The following is a 20,487-nucleotide window of genomic DNA, read 5'->3' on the forward strand; positions in this document are numbered from 1 at the left end:
CCACAGATCAGTTCTCCCATTCCCCACCAGCATCACCTCTCTTTTTTCTGGGTTGAACTTCAGGCATTTCACCTTGATCCATGCCTCTCAGGCAGACACTGGATAAGCAGAGAGACTGTACTGCCTGGCTTTGATGAAAGACCTAGCTTTTAGCTATCAGCACAATGGGTACTATAGTACCAATCCGTTAATGTGGTTTTATCAGGGGCATCAAAATGCACAGCCCACATGATGCATGTGGCCTGCATGACACATTCAGATTGTGCAGAATCTCATCCTTTATTTTTTTATAGGGTTTCTAGTCCTCATGGCAACAGAGATAATCTTCCAAACATGAACTGAGTGTAACTGATGCCATGATATCTGTCCAGTCAGAAAAAAACATCCTGAAACAAAGACTCAGGGGTATGAACTTTATTGTCCACTTTTGACCAGTCTAGAGTTGTCAACTTTAATGCACAATGACCACACTTCAATGTCAACATTAATTATTCCATTGCTGATTATTTTAGCAAATGGAACAGCAAAAGGATGGGTGTAAAGCCCTATGGGGAAAGGGAATTAGGAGTTGCTTCAGAGAAGAAAATGCAGAGAGAAGAACAGAGGAGATATACAGAGGGAAGACGGAGAGTGAAAAAGAGAAAAGAAGATAACAAAAAAGAGAAGCAAAGGACAGAAGTAGTTGTGGCCTAAACAGGAGCAGATTTTCCTTTGTAAGCGATACAGAATATGCCAATGAAGTGCTGAATAAATAGAAGTTCAATTACTACATAATAGCTGTGTTTCTCCCTTGATCTCTCTGCAAACATCCCACTGATCTTAATGGCACCCCCAATGCTGTGGAATGCTGGGATCATGAAATCCCGAATTCATATCATGTCCTGCAGAATTAAACATGGAATCCAGCCCTCTTCCCTGAGCAAGTCTGAAGAGACGAGAGAGAGAAGAGAAGACGACAAGATGAAACCCTACAAGATCTCTTATGAAAACTTCACGGAATGACATGCAATTTCCCCAACACTGCTGTTGTTGGACTTCTCGGAAAGGAGGGAAGAGAAATAACCCCATCCACTCATTCCACAGTCCATAGACAGCTCAGTATCACCCGACAGTAAACAGCAGGAAAAGGAACTAGTAGGTCTAATAAAGTCATCGAACAGACAGCAGAACTTAGTCGGTCACAAGAGATCCATCGGCCAAGAAAACCCATGCAGATAGACGCTATCATTCACTGAAATAAAACCCTCCAGGACAAGGAAATCAGAAGTTTCAAAACAACACTAGAGCCGCTTCCTCAAAATCTTCTCAATCAGCTTTACCTACAAAAAAGGCTCAAAACCCAAAGGTAATTTGTAGGACTACCATTGTCAAGAAATGGTTTCTTATATAAGGGCCCAATGACAGCTTGTCTGACAGAAGCTGCCTAGAGAAAACAGTTTCACTCAACAACTGACCCAAACTGCTAGCTTGCAGCGGCAACAAGACACCTGGTGAACTTATGTGGTCTTGGTATCTCATAGGCTGTAGGCCACAACTCACCTAGTTCCTCCATAAGCAGACACTAATGATCCCCAATACAGCACATTTTCCATCTACTTTGTGGATGGAATCTTAAATATCAGCTTCCTGTATCCAAACAAAGTAAAATACAATACACCAAGTTGTCCGATGCTAAAAAACAGTTCTGTTGGTCTAGATTCCCTAGATGCTATGGTGGGAGAAGAAGAGGCAGACAAAAATAAAGCTTTTAGACTTCATTATAGCTGCAGCACAAGATTGCAGAAACTATGCCACAATCAAACTCAGAGGCATGGACGTCACCAGTACTATAGTGTCCCTCCAATTCACCTGTGTACTAATGGGGCACAATGACAACAATGGGAGGGGAGGGTAAGTTTGACTGCCCTATATCAGTGTTTAAGAGGAAAAGAGATCTTATTGTCCTAGCCAGTCCACAAGCAGAATGGTCCAAATATTACACAATAAGAATATCTAGGTTCGCATATCATACTCAGTCCTGTGGTACCCACATACTCTCCCTTGGAATTCTAAGGCTGCAATGGGTCAGTCAGTAAGTCTCTAACAGTGGAGCAACAAGATAGGTTCCCATTCCTTGAGAGGTGGATGGATGAGCACTGCCCATGGCCCAAAGCTAGCAGCTGATCTGACCATGAAAACTGAGATATCATTACACACCAAAATTGAGGTCAGATGAAGTGTAATATGCCTGAAGCCGCCACTCAAGGTAAAAAAAAAAATGGTTGCTTACAGATGTGGCTTCCTAAAAAGGGTGGAACAATTATATTAGACATGCTTGGAAATACTCTGCAGCGCTTTTATAAAAAGAAAAGAGGTTGTGTCTTTATTTTTAGAACACATGAATTACAGCGTAGTTCCCCGCATATCTTGGGGCTAAGGCTAGTACTTGATAAGTCATTAAAAACAAAACATGGGATGAATGTTCCCCACCCCACAAAAAACACTTGCCTCTTGGTATAAAAAATGGATGGATTCCGATGAAGTTTTCCATCCATATAAATTCTCTCTCCTTTGTTCTATAGTAAATCCTCAGTTCATCCTTCTGATATTCTGTAAGCTCAACAATAGTGCAAAGTTTCTCACATAAGAATTTCAGACATTTTTCACGAGCGGATAAAGCGGTATCAGCTGAGCAAGATGTTGTACCTATATTAAAGAAAACAAAAGGAAGTAAAATAAGATTTCCAACTGCAGCCAGTTGTTTTCATTTCAAAATTCAGAAACACATGGACAGCCAACAGTATAGAAACTGCAGTGCAGTAAACTACAGTGAATGCACAGTGCTGAGCTCAACCAAATACTGTTAGTGAATTCAACAAAGAGACACACATGTATGAAATATAGATCTACAGATACAGTAGCATTGTCTTCCAGAAGGCAGAAGGTGCTTGATGTCACATCACAACTATATTGCTGCCTTGAATTAAAAATCAAAAAGGTGAAGGTTAATCTCAACCTACTGTACTATAGGTGGGGCAGGGTAACACTGCCTATTATTAAAGTTGCCTCACACTTCCCATTAAAAGATCCTGTTTATAGCTGCTTATAACTATGCAAAACTTCAACAGTTTGGGCTGAAATTTTCCAGGCCAGATGTCTGCTTAAGGCAGATTTTTTGGAGAAATTCACATGCTTATGTTTGACAGTTTTCAAGTCTGAGGGGAGAAGGGAAACACCCTACAACAGACAAGGAGATGGGAGGAGGGGGTACTGACTGGACAAGAAGACTGGGAGTAGGAACCAGAGGTGGGGAAGCAGGGGGAGAAGAAACAGATCTGATAAGGAACTGGGTCCACAAGAAGAACTGGGACTGATTAGGCAAAGTGACCGGAATGGGGAGACAAATTGGTTGAGAAACCTGGGAGCATGGGGGTGGGGGCAGGAGGAGGAAAGAGAGACAGATTGGATAAGGAGCTGGGAGGGTGGGAACTGGGATTGGCTGGGCAAGGAGACTGGGACTGGAAAGAGAAGCCTGAGAAATGGAAACAGAGTGGGTGGGGCAAGGGGTGAGGAAGAGACAGGACTGGACCAGACACAGGCCAGACAGGTTGGAGGGAGCAGGGCAAAAAGGGATCAAGCTTGGTGAAGGGTGGAGACAGGCAGAAGAGTCTGTACCCACTAGAGTACACTCCCCTCTAGAGCCTGGAACAGAACCCATGATTGCTGACTCTTACAACTCTTCTGCTGTCAGCAAACATCTGTGGAAACCCACTGGAAAGTGAGTGTCTCATCCCCTTTAGAGGTGGTCGACAGAGGATGAGCACCTACTAATTGCTATCAGTTCTTCTGTGAGTGCAAGTGGCAAAGGTCTCTGCCGCGGATCTAAAGGTCCCAACCCTGCTAATGACCCATGTGGGTGTCAATATGAGGCCACAATAGAATTTCTGTTTTTTTCAATTTACAATTTTAAAAGCCTAGGAAGTTACACTCAAAAACACTATAATGAAAGAACATTAAGGTTGCAAACTCAAGCACTCAAAAGTTAGGAAATGCCAGAATTAAGTTTGCCTGTGCAACCTTAATTCAGCCCGCTTATGTGTATACATCATGATACAGTCTTTATTTACATGATCATATAGTTTTTTCCACTGGATCCCTCCCCTAATCAGTGGACAGGACAGACCTGCTCTGTGGATGAATCAGGGTTGTGCAGGGAAGGAGGAAGCTACTGTCTGTAGGACCCTGGCCTCATTTGTTGCAGAAGTTGGAAAGTATGTAGGGAAGGAGGGAGGGGATTGCAAAAAGAGAAGGGACGCTCTCTTGATTAAGGCAGTTGAATTCCATCCCTGCTTCTGCCAAAGGAGCTCCTGTGTGATGCTAGGCAAGTCGCTTAACTAAACTTGTCAGATGTGGTCATTAATTGTTTGTTTCTCATTTTCTGGGCACCTGACTTGAAACCCTGAGGTCTGATTTACAGAAGATCTAAGCATCTACAACTGCAGCTGAGGTTAATGGGAGCTGTGCTTTGAACATATGAAGTGCTATATAATGCTAAGTACGCTGAAAAACCAGGTCCTAAGGGCCTCAAATTGGGTACCCAACATTTTTGGATATTTTTGTCCTTATTCTCTCTGCCTCAGCACCCCATCTGTAAAATGGGGATAATACCCGCTCATCTCACAGGAGTGTTGTGAAGGTAAGTTAATATTTCTGAAACGCTGAGGTACTACAATGAGGAGTCCCAGAGAAGAGCCCAAGAGGAAATTAAAAACTCTGTCTTCAGAGCAGGGCTTGAATACATTGCAGTAAATAAGGCCTCAGGCCACACATTGAATGAGATGGATAAAATAATATCAAATTAGATACTCATTTATTGAGCACTGTCCATACTGTGCACTGAATGAGGCAGGGGTCCTATGGAAATATAGTATGTGAACATGTAATTAAAAACTGTATCACCAAAAATACACATAAGGGGATGGTGCTTGACTTTGCAACTTTAATGTAGTTTTGTATATGTGCAGTGTGTAGCTTGCTGAACCATTCAAGAAGTCCTTGCTGTTAAAAATGGCAAGCAAAAACACACTAAGTAAAGGATACTGACAAGTGGAAGCAAATATTTTCATCATGCCTTCATTTTAACCAAACTAAACACTGGGATATCAATCAAATATGAAGAGCAAAATAAGAAAAAAATGTAAAGAGTTAAATATATTCACCTCTTCTCTGATAAGCACTGATGACCTACCTGAACCTATTCCATCAATGTACACCAGGCACGCAGCATGGACAAAAGACGTCACAGGAGAGATGTAAAATAGGCTGTACTCCTCATCTTCTACCATGACATTCATAAAGTTAACCCACGATAAGACATCCCGGACACTGAGAATACACTGACGCCCAAATTCTTGGTTGGTTAGCCATTCAATAAAGTCCATCATCAGCTCAGCTATGTCTGTCCCTAAAACATAAAAAAAAGATGTTGCAATTATAAACTGAATTATATAGGTCATTTCCAGCACAAAGCTGTATAACTAGAACCCTGAAATATAGAAAATCAATCAAGTTCTTCAGATTTGTTTTAAAAAAATATTTGCATTGAAGTGTGGTGCTTTCAATCTTCAAAAAGTGCTCAATGAAAGGGGGAGAGGAGAAGAGCGAAGAACAGATTTATAATCCTCTACAACACACTTTAAAAACTAATACATCCACAAAATTCATCACATGCATTTTCTATATAGCATAGGGCAAAAAAAAAGTCATACTGATATCAGGAACTAATGAAATTTAGTTCCTGAAATCAAAGTTTTTTCAGTAAAACACAGAAACTCCTTTCTTTGAGAATGGTTCCCAGATACAGAATTGTGAGCAACAGATGAATTCATTATTGGGTATTGCTTTTTTTTTTTTTTTAAATAAAGTATTTGCTATAAGCAATTCAGCAGAAGCACCAGTTTATAGTAGCTTAACAGGTTGCCTGAAAATGTCCTCATCCATAGCAAACAAGGTAGACATGGAAGATTCCACTTTGAATCTGAGATTAGGAAATGGTTCAATGCACTAAAGGACCCAAAATAAATCTGATTTCTTCTTTCTTGGGGCTACAAAGAACATGAAGTAACCTTCAAAACTTGTTCCCATCCCCCAGATAATTTTCAGAATAAAAAGGCCTCCCTGATCTTGGAAAAAGCAAAAAAAGAGAAAATACCCTTGGAAGACGAAGGATTATCCACTGGGATGAAAAGAAAAAGACCCTCCACCACAAAGAAAGCATGGAGGAAAAAGGTTGATAGTACCAAATATTTGTGCCTCTGCTTAGGGACTGAGGAGGAAGGTTTGGGTTCACTTCCAGGTATTCCTAAAACGAAATTAGTCTAATGCTTCAGAGGGAAATTCCTGACAAATGAGCAACTGCCGAACCCCCAACCCCACCCCAGAAAGATCTGGTAAAAAACCTTGACTGACATCAGGAGCAATGCAGGCTGTCTACATGATCTGCTGGAGAGAGAGATGGGACTGGGAAGGAATTCTGCAAAAAACGTGCCACAGCAAGAGTTATCAAGCTGCTTGAGCTCCTTATATTGGAGCCTGGGGCTCAGCTCTAAGGACATCTCTCCCTCTTTTGAACTGTGACCTACTAGAGCAGTCATGAAAACTCAAGGGGAAGGGCAAGCACCAGCAGCTTAGCAGAAAATCTGGAAACATGGAAGAATTCTGAGAGAACCCCCTGGGAGCAGAGGTTAAAGGCTCCTGGAAAGGTTTAGCAGGCAGAAATAACTCATTGAGCCACTCATGTAATCCACAGGCTAGGTAAAGGAGTGGGGTGGTGTTTGCCAATGAAAGCCCTTTAGCTTATGGAAATCTGAAAAATCTTTTCAGAGTCTGAGGCTATCATGGAAAAAGTTGCCGTTCCCCACAAGCGAGCTCCTCGCCCTATTTTACAGGCCTTTCAAAACCCCAGAAAACTGCTTCCATTGATGCCTCTGGGAGAGCCTCGACTCCCAACATGGGCACTTCTCTCCCCCTTTAGAGAAGCTGAGGGGCTAGTTTCATCCTATTTCCAGAAATGGATCCAGCCTCTGAGCCAATTGCAAAGGTTTCGCTCTCAGAGAGGAGGAGGACTCTTAAGGCTTCCCACAGCACATAAGTACTGCAGGAGACACAGAGGGTTTGTTCATTGCTCTTCCCCCCAACCCAATCCTTTTCTTTAGCCTTCTCTGGTAGATGCCAGATGCCCACAGAAGTCACTTCCCTGTATGCTGCTTTGAGTAAAGCAGGTATCTAACTGCAGCAGAAGAAGGAGTACTTCAGGGGGGAAATTCTGCCAGACCAACAGAGGAGGAGGAACCCAGTGTCTGCACTGTCAAAGACTGAACCACCCAAAAGTTAAAATGTAAGGGAACACAAGAGAGAGCTCAGTAAATTGAACCAACAGCCAAGCTGTTGGTAGCAAAGGAAATGAGAGATATGGTCCTGGTCTTTTGTTCCTCCCCAATACCTGAGAAATAGGATAAGATATTGAAGAGGAGGGAAGAGTTCAGGTGGGGAGGGGACCTTTGCATTGCTTTGCTGAAAGCTATCAACTTTTGGTCAGTCACACGGGATGACCAGTCACGCGGGCAATGGGATGCTATGAAGGGAGGAACAGAGGCCAGTGTATCAGAGTCTGTTTGCAGAGATAGTTGTATTTATGGATGGTAGAAGCATTAGTGTGAATCCTGGCCAAAACCATCTCAATCTGCAAATTCAGTTCTCTCTCCAACGCAGAGTTTAAATTTGACACAAAACTAAATTATACTTACCTTGGTGGTTTATCCTGTTCAGAGACAGTCCTGGATGAAGATTGTGCTTTACGATCTGTATTAAATCCTCACGACTGTTACTCTGTGGACACCATATCTCTGTAAATCTGTTGCGCAGTGCAGGAGAAAGCTGCAGGCAATAAAATATAACTATATAGCCACTACCAGCATACATCACAGCTACTACAGACCTACATTACTTAAGCTTGCATTTAAACTTTCATAGGCTAGTAGTTCTAGTGCGTGTGAATTATTAGAACAGTAAATAAACTGATTCCTTTTCGAAATCATGTAGTATTCCTTCTAATAATGACCGGGTGTTTATAGCTATCACTAGTAGGAGAAAATGTGGCTCTTTTAGTGCAAGACCAAGAGAACACGCCAACTGTTCATTTGAAATACTGAAAGAGAATAGGGAAGAAAATGAGATAGATTGCAAGAATCAGAGTGAGATGGAACTTCAGAGATACAGTCTATCAAACAAGGGCTGTATAATCTCATCTGCCCACTCGGCCTTTGAAAGAAAGACCACCATACAGGTAAAGGGTTGAATTGGAATGCCTTTCCTTAATTGCTCCTTTGCGCTGAATTATAAAGAGCAATCATCAACCAGTACATATGCAATAAAGAAGCAATTTCCCTTTGATTACTGAACCCGGGACTTTCTGGTAGATTTGTTAGCGCGCTAAAAATGACTGATTTTTTTTTTTTTTTAAATGGACATCCCCCTCTCTAGGGGTAAAAAAGCTGAAGCTTTGAGTTCAAATGTCTGTCATTCCTTAGATGGTTATTAAGTTCCTTTTAAAACAACGTAAGGGGTTACTTTAGAACTGTTGTTCTTATTTTGTGGGAAATCTTGCCCTACTGGCATTTGTCCATTTTTTGGAGACCCTAGGTGACAACTTCTAGTTGTTTCGTGTGTTCCAGGAGCACAATCTGTCATTGCATCCCCACACCACACCATAAAGACTCCACAGCAAGAACTGGATTTGGATGTAGTTTCCTTTGAGCGTTACACTTCATTTACTTAAAATGTTCTGCATATCAAGTCTACTTATGTGATTCAGTGTCCACATTTTTCTTTGTTGAGTGCTTGTTTACATTGTCAAAGTAACAGTACATGGGTGGGAGAAGAAAGACACACCTTAGTCCTCCTTTAGAGCCAGGAGACAGACTCCAATATGCAACACTGCATGCTGGGACCTATACCATGTGCATGCTGCACATTCAAGTCATAATTCCAATGGCCTCTCAGAATATACCTCTTTTTTTCCAAAGTCACCTCCTGGGTTCATGGTTGCTAGGATGCGAAATTTCTTTCCCGCAATCAGAAGTTCTACTTCATTATCCTCATCTTCTTGACTACCTTTTTCAGCAAGCACCAGTGTCTTCTCAACTTCAAGAACACTACAAACCAGGTTTTAAAAAAACTGTGTTATAAAAATTGTTTTATTTAAATCCCATAGCTTGCACTTTAGAAAGTCACCAGTCTTTTTAAAAATACATAAACGTGAGGTAGCTTTGCTTAGCTTGATTTCTAAGGCTATGTCTACACGACACAGCTTTTAGCGACATGGCTGTGTCACTAGAGCCGTGCCGCTAGATGTCAGGCAGTGTAGCTGCTGTTTGTCGCCTCTCCTGACAACAAAAAATTTCCACCCGCAACGAGCGGCATCTCCTGCCGACAACGCGCTGTTCACACTGGTGCTTCTCGTGGCAAAACTTCTGTCTTTCCGAGGGGCAGCAGAAGACAAAAGTTTTCTCGTTCAAATGCCAGCGTCAACATAGCTTAAGTCACAAAGCTCAATATAATGGGTTTCAGCAAAAGTAAATGATAAATTCTGCTTATCCTTTCCAACTGACAATATTTCTGAATACACAGATGTGGAAAGCTCATCTACACCTTGATGTGAAAGGCTGTGTAAAGTGGTTGGTCAAAAGATTTACATTGTAGCATGGACCTTTCAAAAGCTCTCTCTTATAAATACAATGCCAAAAGTAACATTCACAGCTGAAGCTTGATGAAGAGCACACTGAATTAGTTTTCAAGTTTATGGAATACAAAACTGACAAGTTACAACAAATTCACTATCAGTGCAACTTAAAATATCTATTTAATATTTTTAGTTGCATACCCCACCCCCTAATATACTCTGACTAGTGAACTGTGTGAAGGAGCTAAAAGCGTGACCCATTACCGTGCATGTTAGCAAAAGTGGTCAGGAAGATGTTGCCTGGAATCATTAACAAAACAATAAAGTTAACTGAAGAAGATTAGTTTGCAAGGTGCACATGAGCTATGAAAAATCTACTTGAAATATAGAAACTATTGAGACATCAAAGAAAGTAATTGCTGGTCATCTCAATATATTTGGTAAGAAAAAAGACGGACTTTAAAATGAAGGGTGCTGTAATCTAACAGTAGTATATAGTGTCAGTTGTAACATCTTTACATAAAAAAATTTGGGAAGGTATTGAAAGACACCAATTTGCTAGGCACCTTTCCTGTTCTTGGACAAGGCATGTTACTTCCCATGAACGTAATGACAGACTGAGAAATGTTTTTTTTTACAGGAACTGGCAGAAAATAAGGCTTTCATCTATCTTTCTATATAAGGAAAGGTTGTAGCTCTAGCTACAGGTCTCATTGTAGATTCCATTTTAATCACGTATACTTATTTTGTTTTTGTTCTATTGTGTTGTTAACTGTCCCTACATGCTATCCTTTAAGGAGAACTGTGTTTTAACTATTTTACCTGGGGAAATTAACCAGCTGTTAAAACAAATGGACTCTCTTGTCCTGCCAGTCTATGCACAGAAAGGTGACTATAACATTTTGAGCACAGGTTAAGCACATGAAGGTGGTCTTCAGTCTGGAGCAGTGCCACAGAACAGGGGTTCTCAACCTTTTTCTTTCTGAGTCCGCCCCGCCCCCCCCAACGTGCTATGAAAACTCCGGGCCTACATGTGCCACAAAAAATGTTTTTTCCTGCATATCCAGTAAATTAAAAGCCAGGGCCAGCATTAGGGGATAGCAAGCAGGGCAACTGTCCAAGGTCCCATGCCACCGGGGCTCCGCAAAGCTAAGTTGGATTCATCCCCATATGGCAGCGTACAGGCTTCAGCTTTGGACCCAGGCAGCGGGGCTCAGGCTTCGGCTTTCTTCCTTGGGCCCCACTGACTCTAACACCAGCCCTGCTCTCTGGTTTATTTCGGCAGACGTCCTGAAATCTGCTCGCAGCCCCCGGACTCCTGGTTGAAAACCACTGACAAAGAGCAAACCTCATAGTAACACTTAGCACACAGCTACGGATATAAACAACCCAAGGACACAAATCATTGCCACAATAATCTTGAACAAATTTGGACTCCTTTGCTTTTGGATCAGAATACTTCTAAGTTCTTCTAATAAGTTCAGCTAAATCACTATTGAGGTGCAAGAGTAAATTTTCATCCTGTCCTTTTCATAGGCCTACCTTACCATCCCTTCTCCTTCAATGTTGCCAGCAGCCTCTCCAATAGCAAGCAATTGTCTAAAAATACAGGACTAATATGGGTGCAGTCAGCATCTTTCTGCTGGAGACCGATCAGTTCACGAACTAAGTGATCTGGTACAGCAGCTTAACAGTGAATGCGCCACTGAGTTACTTTGGATCTTTTTTATTTAAACAGGAATTGAGCAACTAAGAAAAAGGGACGCTGGCTAAGATTAACAATTAGAAGCTAGATTATCTAACTCATTTGTGTGATAAATGTAGCCTGGTGAAGGGCTGCCTAACATTACACACTTTTAGAATGCATACCTATTAAGTCTTTCCAACACAGAATCATCAGCTAATGAAATCTCATCCAGGAGAAAAAAGCCGTCCTCCTTCATTGCTAAAACAAGGGGTCCATCGTGCCATTCAAAGAGTCTAGAACTGTCAAATTCCTCCTAGGTAATGGGGAAGAAAAAGAAGAGTCAGCAGGGGTTTGTCATTCTCTGCTCTCTTGACCACACTAAAGCTCAGTGATACCAGTCACCCCTTGTCATGAGACAGACCTTGTCCTTTGATCTCTGTCTGACTGGCCGTAGTCCTCCCAGGAAGTCTGATGTCTCCATATGCAAGTGGCAGTTCACAGAATGTAATTTCTGATTTGCCAAGGCTGCAAATATCTGACAAATAGTAGTTTTGCCACACCTATAACATGAACAAAGAAAACCAATGAAGTCAACTTAGAACAAAAACAGAAGGGGTCCACAACCACTTAATGGTCCACTTCAGCAACAAAGCCGTTCCAGTTGGATTTCCTCAAAGCCCTGCAGGGCAATGGCCCCACCATGCTGTTCCTCTTACTCCCACGTATTCCTTTCTCTGAAAGCTGACCCACCTTACAAAAATTAAATGAATTGCATCCACTTTTGGCAGGCAAACCATTGCTGAATTGCCACTATTATTAATTAAAACATGGGTGAGGGACCTGCACCCTGAGATTTGATTTGGACTTTAGAAAGGTAACAAATTTCACATCTCCAAATCGCCTCTGAATGATGCATAATGCATCAGTGATTAAGGCATCATAAAATATCAGAAGGGCCAAGGAGAAAAATGTTAGCCTCTCACTATAAGAAGAAGAAAAAAAAACTTATCAGTAAATTAAATTCTCCAAATGTATTGCTTTTTGAAGATCCATACTATAGGAGTCATGAGACATCATTGATGCTCTTATCTAGGTTTAGAGCAAGCTTATATCAGTGTAGTTTGCACCTATCCACACAGATGTTTCACTGGTTTAACGTCACAATTAAACTGGTGCAACTAAGAGCATGTCTACACTTGCCATTTAAAGTGGAAAAAGACCCTTTTTTTGCACAAACTCCATGGGAATGTCTACACTTGCCAATGACTTTTTCCAGTGAAACTCAGAAGTTTCACTGCAAAAAGAAAACCACCTCCATGAGGTTTTACCGGTGATGCTTTTGCGGTGATGTGCAAGTGAAGACATGTTCTTCCAGTTTACAGAGCTTTTAGCCTCCACAGGATATCCCACAGTTCTAGATGACCATTCTGGCCAGCAGCTCTGCTGCTCTGACACCAGGTAAATAGACATCCACCCCTCCCCCTGTAAAGCCCTGGGAACTTTGAAATTCCCCTTCCTGTTTTCTTGGCAAGTGCTCACTTATCTGACCAGGTGACAATGCCTGCTCCACGGAGCAACAATCCCCCGCTTGAAGCAATGCTGACCTACTGGAGTTGATCAGTGTTTGGGGAGAGGAGGCTGTGCAGGGATGCAGGATGCCCCACGATCACACTCCCGACTTCCCACAAGACCTATCACCAAATGAAGAGAGCTGCACTGCGGGATTGCTGCCCTCAGTGTGCTGCTCTCACGTTGATGGAAGTGCTGCAAATGTAAACACTCTCTGACGCCTGTGGAAGTAAGTGAATACACAAACCAGCGCTTTTCTTTCACCAGTTCACTATCACCATTTAAACTGACAGCACAAAAACTCTACAAGTGTAGACATAGCCTATGTGTTTGAACCAGGCTTAAGGCTACACAAGGCCTTACCCATCCTTCCTTCCTTTCCACCTCCAATTGTCCCAGAAAGGACTCCTAGGAAGGAAGTGGTAATCCAATCTAGATCTGTACTGGCCATACATTCAGAGGCAGTATTCAGTAAGTGGAGACTGACGGATTTTGACCTCTCTTTGTCCTTTCATGAATTGTCTCTACAGAGCTCCACTGCAGGAAACTAAATATAATCCAGGAGGTCGTCTGAGGAGAATGCTGAAATTGAAGCAACGCTGCCCACCCACACAGAGGACTACACCTAGCCCCATTAACAGATTAACATTTTGTGAATGAAGTAATTGAACTTCAAGCAGCAGCTTAAATACCAAGACAATAAACCTTTGACAAGCAGCCAATGTACCCATTCCTAGTGTAGAACAAGTTCTCCTTACAGGCTTGAACACAAACAATCATCCATTTTGAAAGACTAAGAAATGAAAGTCAAGTATCAGGGGGTAACAGTGTTAGTCTGTATCCACAAAAAAAAAACCAAGGAGTCCAGTGGCTGTTAGTCTTTAAGGTGCCACCGGACTCCGAAGAAATGAAAGGTCTTGACTGTTAAATTGAAAGACTTACATAAGATTTATTCTTTTCCAAGTAGCATCCAAGTTCCCTTTTAGCATCTAATTACTTGTGTCTCTTCTTTCCCAACTTCAGCCTCTTCTTACTCTCTAAGGCTATGCCTACACTACGAGGCTTCTAGGGACAAAAAACTTCCACCCCCCATGAGCAGCAGCGGCTTTGTCGGAAAGAGAGCACTCCTGCTGACAAAGCACTGTTCACACCGGCGCTTTTCATCGGTAAAACCTTTGTCGTTCAGGGGGGTGTTTAACGCCCCTGAACGACAAAAGATTGGTCGACGACGTGTCAGTGTAGACAAAGACTAACAGAATTACTTAATACTAAATTTATAACCAGCATGAGAGATCTGCTTCCATGACCTCTTTTTTGCAGGCAGGAAAAAAATAAAGAGGATGGGCTGGGCCTTATGCAGTCAGATCCTGGAACATATGTAAATGTATTCACCACTATCCACCAGATTTATTACTAACTTTTCCAGGTTTCAAGAGAAAGGTATGTAATTCTTATACTGAGATTCTAACAGACAGTTCATGAACGAAACTCAACCCCCCTCCTCAATTTCAGTTCAGTTCAATACATCCCTAACAGGTTTATATAACACTGTTGTACAAATTAGATAAAATAAAGCAAAACCACAAGAGATACTTTTAATGTAGTTTGCTAAAACAGGTGCACTCCAACACAGCACTCTAAAAAGTTAACTCTGTATTACAGCAGCTACAAACCTGACTTGACATTTGAGACAGTTTTAGATTCACAAAGGCTGTGAAACAGCAAGGCATTTAAGCAAGGCTCCTCTTTAAGGATAAGTAGTTTTACTAACTTCAGTGAGGTCACTCATGTTTAAATGTCGGTATGCAGTTAAGGACCTTGCTGAACGGGGCTAAACAGAACAATTCATTACTGTAATAGAAAAACAAGTTACCCAGTGTCTCCCACCAGCAGTACTGGTTCGCCAAACTCCAGGGCTCGTCCTACCAGAACTGCAAGCCTCCTCATCCCTTGAGTCCAGACAACATGACTAAACTCGCTGTCCATCACTGACATCTGTGTAGATGATTTAACTGCCCAACAAAGAACAAGTTGATTAGCTTTAATCACACGCATCAGGCTTTTGATTTAGTCCTTTTTGCAAACTCACCCAATAACTTTCTAACACTTTCCTCTGAGAAGAGAGAGTGAGGATACAATTTCTTCTTAAAATGCTTTTCAAGGACACTTTGAATAACATCAACCTCCTCCTGCTTCCTGACTCTGCCTGCCAGAAGCATGAAACCTGTAAATAAGGCAAGAGAAATCAGAGTGTTTGCTTTGATTCTTAAAGAGGAATGTGTGACATACGAGCGGTACAATCCAGACCAATGAATAGCTGTGACCCCTGCCCTGTAACCTGGGATGCCCTTTATAATGACTTGCTGCTGTTGCCTCCAGCCTGGACTGCTCACAAACAGCCTCCAGCATATAAGTCACTTCCAACAAAGATTTTAGGTCCCACTGAATCTTTCCACCAAACCACTTGTTTCTGGGTGATATGAGGTAGCCTTTAGTTGTGTCACTCCACAACTTCCATAGCTCACTGAATAGCTGAGACATAAAATTTGACCCAAGGTCAGATAAAAATCTCTTTAGGGAAATGCACTCTGCTAAAGATAGTGAAAATGGCTCTTGCCACAGATTCTGCCTCAGTCTTAGTCAGAGCTAATCCACTACCACCAAGATACATTTCTTTCCCCTTTGGGTAGGACCCACGATGTCCATTGTTACCCTCAAAAATGCCTCTTATATTACAAGCAAGGGGCATAGAGGAACTTTCTCGGGTACTTTTGACTTAATTCACAAAACCTGCAATAATTCCTCACATAACTCTGTATTCCTGGCCTGTATTATTTTTTCTTTAACCTGTCATCGGTTCTCTGTGCCCCCAAGTGACCAGCAAAAGGACAATCATGTGCTAGCACATAGCATGGTGCTATGTGGGCACAACCAACTGCTTACAGGGTTGCCCAGGGCTTTGGTTTTTATAGGAGTCTCCCTATACAATCTCCCATCTTCTTCAAAAAACCTCTCCTCATTTTTCTTTCCTGGGGCACTCTCTGACGCGCTCTAGAGTGGGATCTATCCCTTATTCAACTGCAAAATGCTAGCAGCTGATATCTGGGACCACTTCTTCAGTCACAGGGGTTATCTCCGCCCCAGCTGGCCCTGATGGCATGCTGCTTTTCTCTGCCATGCAGGCGCCAGCCTCAGCCCCCCCCCCCCACACCTGGAAACAGTTTCCTTCTGCTGCAGAAGAGTTAGAGCAGGAATTCTCAATCTGGGGGTCATGACCCCTCGGGGATCTCATGGTGGTTACGGGGGGTCAGGAGCTGTAAAATCTCTCCCCCAGTTTTTAATTCATAAGGAGGGTCACACTCAGAGGCTTGCTGAGTGAAAGGGGTCACTAATACAGAAATTTTTAAAACCACTGAGTTAGAGAGCCCTCCCCCCCAGCAATTTCTGGGACGTTACCACTCCCCTCTAGGATCCAACACAATATTCCCTTTGACATCATTCTGTTACCAAATTAATAGCCTTAATCATATGCAAAATAGCATTCCCAACAAGTATTTCAATGGGGATACTACCCAGCACAACTATTGTAAAGACACTTTCTAAACCTTCCCAATCCACCTAGCCCATGCACCTTGGCTAAAAGTACAGGAATTATATGTCCTCCCACTACTAGAAGCTCCACTTTCTCATCAGGTAACATTTCAGTCTTTTGGACCTTGCGTCCCTTGACCAGAGAGATCTGGGCTCCAGAGTGTCCCCCCCTTCCCACCCCGGGTACTCCTTGCTATTTACTCTGGCAACCTTAATAACTTCCACATCGACCCCCTCAAGGTCAGTCGTCACAAAACTCATCAGGTGAGTTTAAAATAGATTGGATGGGGCTTAGTTTCTTTTAGCTTGGGTCATTGATTTCTCAGGTGCTCAACAGAGTTACACTAGAAACATCTTCTTGGACTCTCCTCCTTCTCAGGAGGTTTGTGATGCAAATTTCCAGGAGGGGAACAATTTGGGGGCAGAGGGCAGACTGCCTGGGCTCCCAAATACCCTCCTTTTTTCTGAGGCGTAAAACAGGATCACCCTTTACACTGGCTTTGCATCCCTCCTTCTCTGGACTGCTCTCATTGGACATCTGGGTTTGCACAAAGGAATGAGCCATGGTGCTCAATTTGCAAACTTTCTTGCAAATTTTAAAGATTTATCCCATAAACTATTCCAAATCTCATCAGTGCATATACTGAGGAAATGTTCTTGAGCAAAGAGATCAAGCAATTGGCTAAAATCCTTACCCCCCGCCTCCCTTCCATTTCCCCATTTTCTTATTAGGTCACACATCTTATAGGCATATTCGCTATGACTCGTACCATCACTTTTCTTGAGATTTCTAAATTTCAACCTATACACTCCAGGAATAATTTGAAACATCTGAAAAGCAGCTTTTTAAAATTCAGACTATCTCAAGACTACCTCAATAAGCATTTCATTAAATACATTCAAAGCTTTGTAATCAGTGTGGGTACTTTTTTGTCCTCAGGAATATTATGAACCTCAGATAGCATTTCAAAAGTGGTAGATATTCTTCAGTGAAGTCTGTTGCCTTGTATGCATGGAGGATAGGTCCATCAATGGCCTAGCCTCTGTTTGCCCAAAGTTGAAATGAGAGACAGGGGATGGATCACTTGATGATTGCCTGTTCTGTTAATTCCCTCTGGGGCACCTGGCATTGGACACTGTTGGAAGACAGGATACTGGGCTAGATGGACCTTTGGTCTGACCTAGTATGGCTGCTCTTACGTTCTTACGCAGGACACAATTTGTTACAGCTGAGGGCTCCTTGAAGGGAGCAAAAGATTGGTGACTCTGGGATCTGTCCATGTTTTGCCATCATGCCAAGATTATATTTCCTCTCCTTCTCTAGGGCCTTTTTCTCTTTCAGCTCCCTGGGTCATTTATGGGTAGCTTTTCTCTCTTTTCTTTTTGCTTCTGAGCTTCCAGGACTTGTTGGAGGGCAGCTGTTTCTTTTTCCTTCAGCTCCATGGCTCACCAGTGGGCAGCTTCCTGCTGCTGCTCTTCCGCTTGCCTGTCTTTGGCTCTTCACTCTCCTTGCCAACTCACATTCTTTATCTCTTTCTTCTTTCTCCAACCTGGCCAGTTCTAGCTTTTCAGTTGTTTCGCTGGTGTTCATACTTATGCTTTACTGTTTATATTTCCCTTGCCGGAAATAAGCAAACAGAAAACAACAAACTGTAACCTCTCTTTGATTGTTTCCAGCCACCATACTTGAGACTCCCTTAAAATTGCTAGACCGGTGCTTAAAGTGTAAGCCTCATTTAAACTAAAAAAGCTGTGCATAAACCCTAGTTCGCTGCACCACTGTGACATGTCAGGATACAATCCAGACTAATGAGCAGCTGTGTCACCCCTGCCCAGTAACCTGGGGTGCCCTTTACAATGCCTTGCGGCTGTAGTCTCCAGCCTGGACTGCTCACAGCCTCCACCATACAAATCACTCCCAACTATGTCTGTGTATGTGCTGCAGCCAGCAGCACCTTGGCTCTTACCAGCCTGGGTTATGCTACAGGGTGACCCCAACACACTCCCAGATTTCTACCCAGAAATGTATGTCCTCTACATACTGCATGTATGCCTTCTCATGAACAGTACCAATATACTGAGTCCATTATTCCTTTAAGGGAATAATATGGTCACAACAGTTATCTAGGCACTTAAACTTGAACACACTGGATTAGATAAAACAATAAAATGAGTTTATTAACTACAAAGAGAGAGAATTTAAGTGAGTACAAGTAATGGGGCATAAAAGTCAGAAATGGTTACAAGAAAAATAAAGATAAAACACTTACCGGTACCTAATTTAACAAACTACATTAGATTCAAAGCAGTTTTCTCACCACATGCTTTCAGCAGTGTTACTGACCCAAACTCTTTCAGTCCAGACCCTTCCCCCAAAGTCCAATGGCTACTTCCTTTGTCTCTTCAGGTGCAGTGGATGCAATAGACAGGGAGAGAGAGAGGGGTGTTTGTCCCTCCTTTTTATATTATCGGTCCCCCTCTTGAAAAACATTTGCAGCTGAGACCCAGGAGACAAAGAATCTATGTAGAAGGCTATTCCCTGCTGGGTTTTTTTCCACCTGTTTGAATTTCCTTTGTTTTGTCTGCCTACGTGAGGATTCTGTTTACTGCTTAAATGCAAATTAAGTCAGGCGCACACTCCTTCCTTTGTTAAGGATAAACCTGATTTCTGCCTGGGCAGGGCTGTGGGGTTTGGAATATGTGTTCATAACATCAAAAAGCAGAATCTTATAATGACACATACAATGTTTCCACACATATTTTGCCAGGACAATACTGACCAGAAAATTCTGAGTTTTCAAATGACATCTTACAAGGCATACTTTGTACAGAGATTATTACAAAAGTGTGCAGGGTGTGAATACAGGAGTGTATTCCATCACAGATTATTACTGCTCAGTAACAAGGGACAAAGGTTTGTATTTGAAAAGTGGGGTTGGAAAAATGTTTACATTAGTTCTTTAAAAAAATGAAGTATCATGAAGAACAGGAGCAAAGACCCACCATCGTTTGCTAAATGCTGAAGCCAGTCATAATCCTCCTCTGTCTGTTCTGCCAATCTGTATCTTTCAGCCCAACGAAACAGATCTCGAAGAGTAATGAAACCATGCTTCCCAGCAAACACTGTTGAACCTCTGCGATAAGACTACCAAGTGAGCAAAGAGGACGGTTAAAATTTAATATGTATTCCTCATTCAAACAAACGTCAGTGAAATGAAAACGTAATAAATTCATAATCCCAGCCTAAGACTTCCTCTCATTTAATAACTGGAATATAGTTTTCACTTTATTGCAATACAGTAAAAAGGTCTAAGCACATTCAATTCTAGAAGGAAGAAAGGACAGAAGGAAGAAAGAGGTACCTCCAGTTTTTATTATTGCATTTGTTTTTAAAGAAAACACATATTTTGGTAAGTAGCCAGAGCTAAGTGGTTGTTCACAACAATCTATTTCAGCACCTAGGATCTAGAAAAATGTGGGAGCACAATATTTTTTAAAGTATTTAAACAAAAATCCAAAAATGAGGCACTGGTAGCTACTAGACTTGTTTTTGCTTTTAAACAAAAACTCAAACTGAAAAGGTTCACTTAAGCCAGCAAACTTGGTTATTTTAAATTAGAGATTTCTCCGTTGTTAAGTCATACAATATTTTTTTAAAGGCCTTAGTTTTACTTCTATATTAAAAGGGGGAAGAAAAAAAAAAGACACCAATACCTGCAGATTCAGCATGATTTTGACGAGTTTACTGCAGTAAGAAGGTGGCAGACTGCATCGCTTGTGAAGGATTGTTTCTAGCTCAGCACTTGGCAGCTCATCAAAATGCAGCTCCACAAAACGATTCCTGAAGGCTCTGGACAACACCTAAAATGTACGTTTGGGAATGGTACTTCTGAACTTTGCTTTTTCCCTTTAATCCTTGTAA

General features: G+C 42.0%; 1 protein-coding gene across 5 annotated transcripts in view; it reads right to left on the minus strand.

The window, feature by feature from the left end:
* MDN1 (midasin AAA ATPase 1) overlaps nt 1–20,487 on the minus strand; it is a 162,289-nt gene that overhangs the window by 85,357 nt on the left and 56,445 nt on the right. For all 5 annotated transcript variants that reach the window (XM_037894480.2, XM_037894479.2, XM_043542661.1 and 2 more), the window contains exons 26-35: nt 20,280–20,426; nt 19,569–19,710; nt 15,064–15,198; nt 14,848–14,986; nt 11,827–11,965; nt 11,588–11,718; nt 9,047–9,191; nt 7,785–7,914; nt 5,228–5,443; nt 2,488–2,685 (exon numbers count right to left, since the gene is read on the minus strand). In XM_037894480.2, the coding sequence (XP_037750408.1) occupies nt 2,488–2,685; nt 5,228–5,443; nt 7,785–7,914; nt 9,047–9,191; nt 11,588–11,718; nt 11,827–11,965; nt 14,848–14,986; nt 15,064–15,198; nt 19,569–19,710; nt 20,280–20,426 (1,522 nt within the window). The remainder of the gene's footprint in view (nt 1–2,487; nt 2,686–5,227; nt 5,444–7,784; nt 7,915–9,046; nt 9,192–11,587; nt 11,719–11,826; nt 11,966–14,847; nt 14,987–15,063; nt 15,199–19,568; nt 19,711–20,279; nt 20,427–20,487) is intronic.

Source organism: Chelonia mydas, chromosome 3 (genome assembly GCF_015237465.2).
Source record: "Chelonia mydas isolate rCheMyd1 chromosome 3, rCheMyd1.pri.v2, whole genome shotgun sequence".
Taxonomy (NCBI): Eukaryota; Metazoa; Chordata; order Testudines; family Cheloniidae; genus Chelonia; species Chelonia mydas.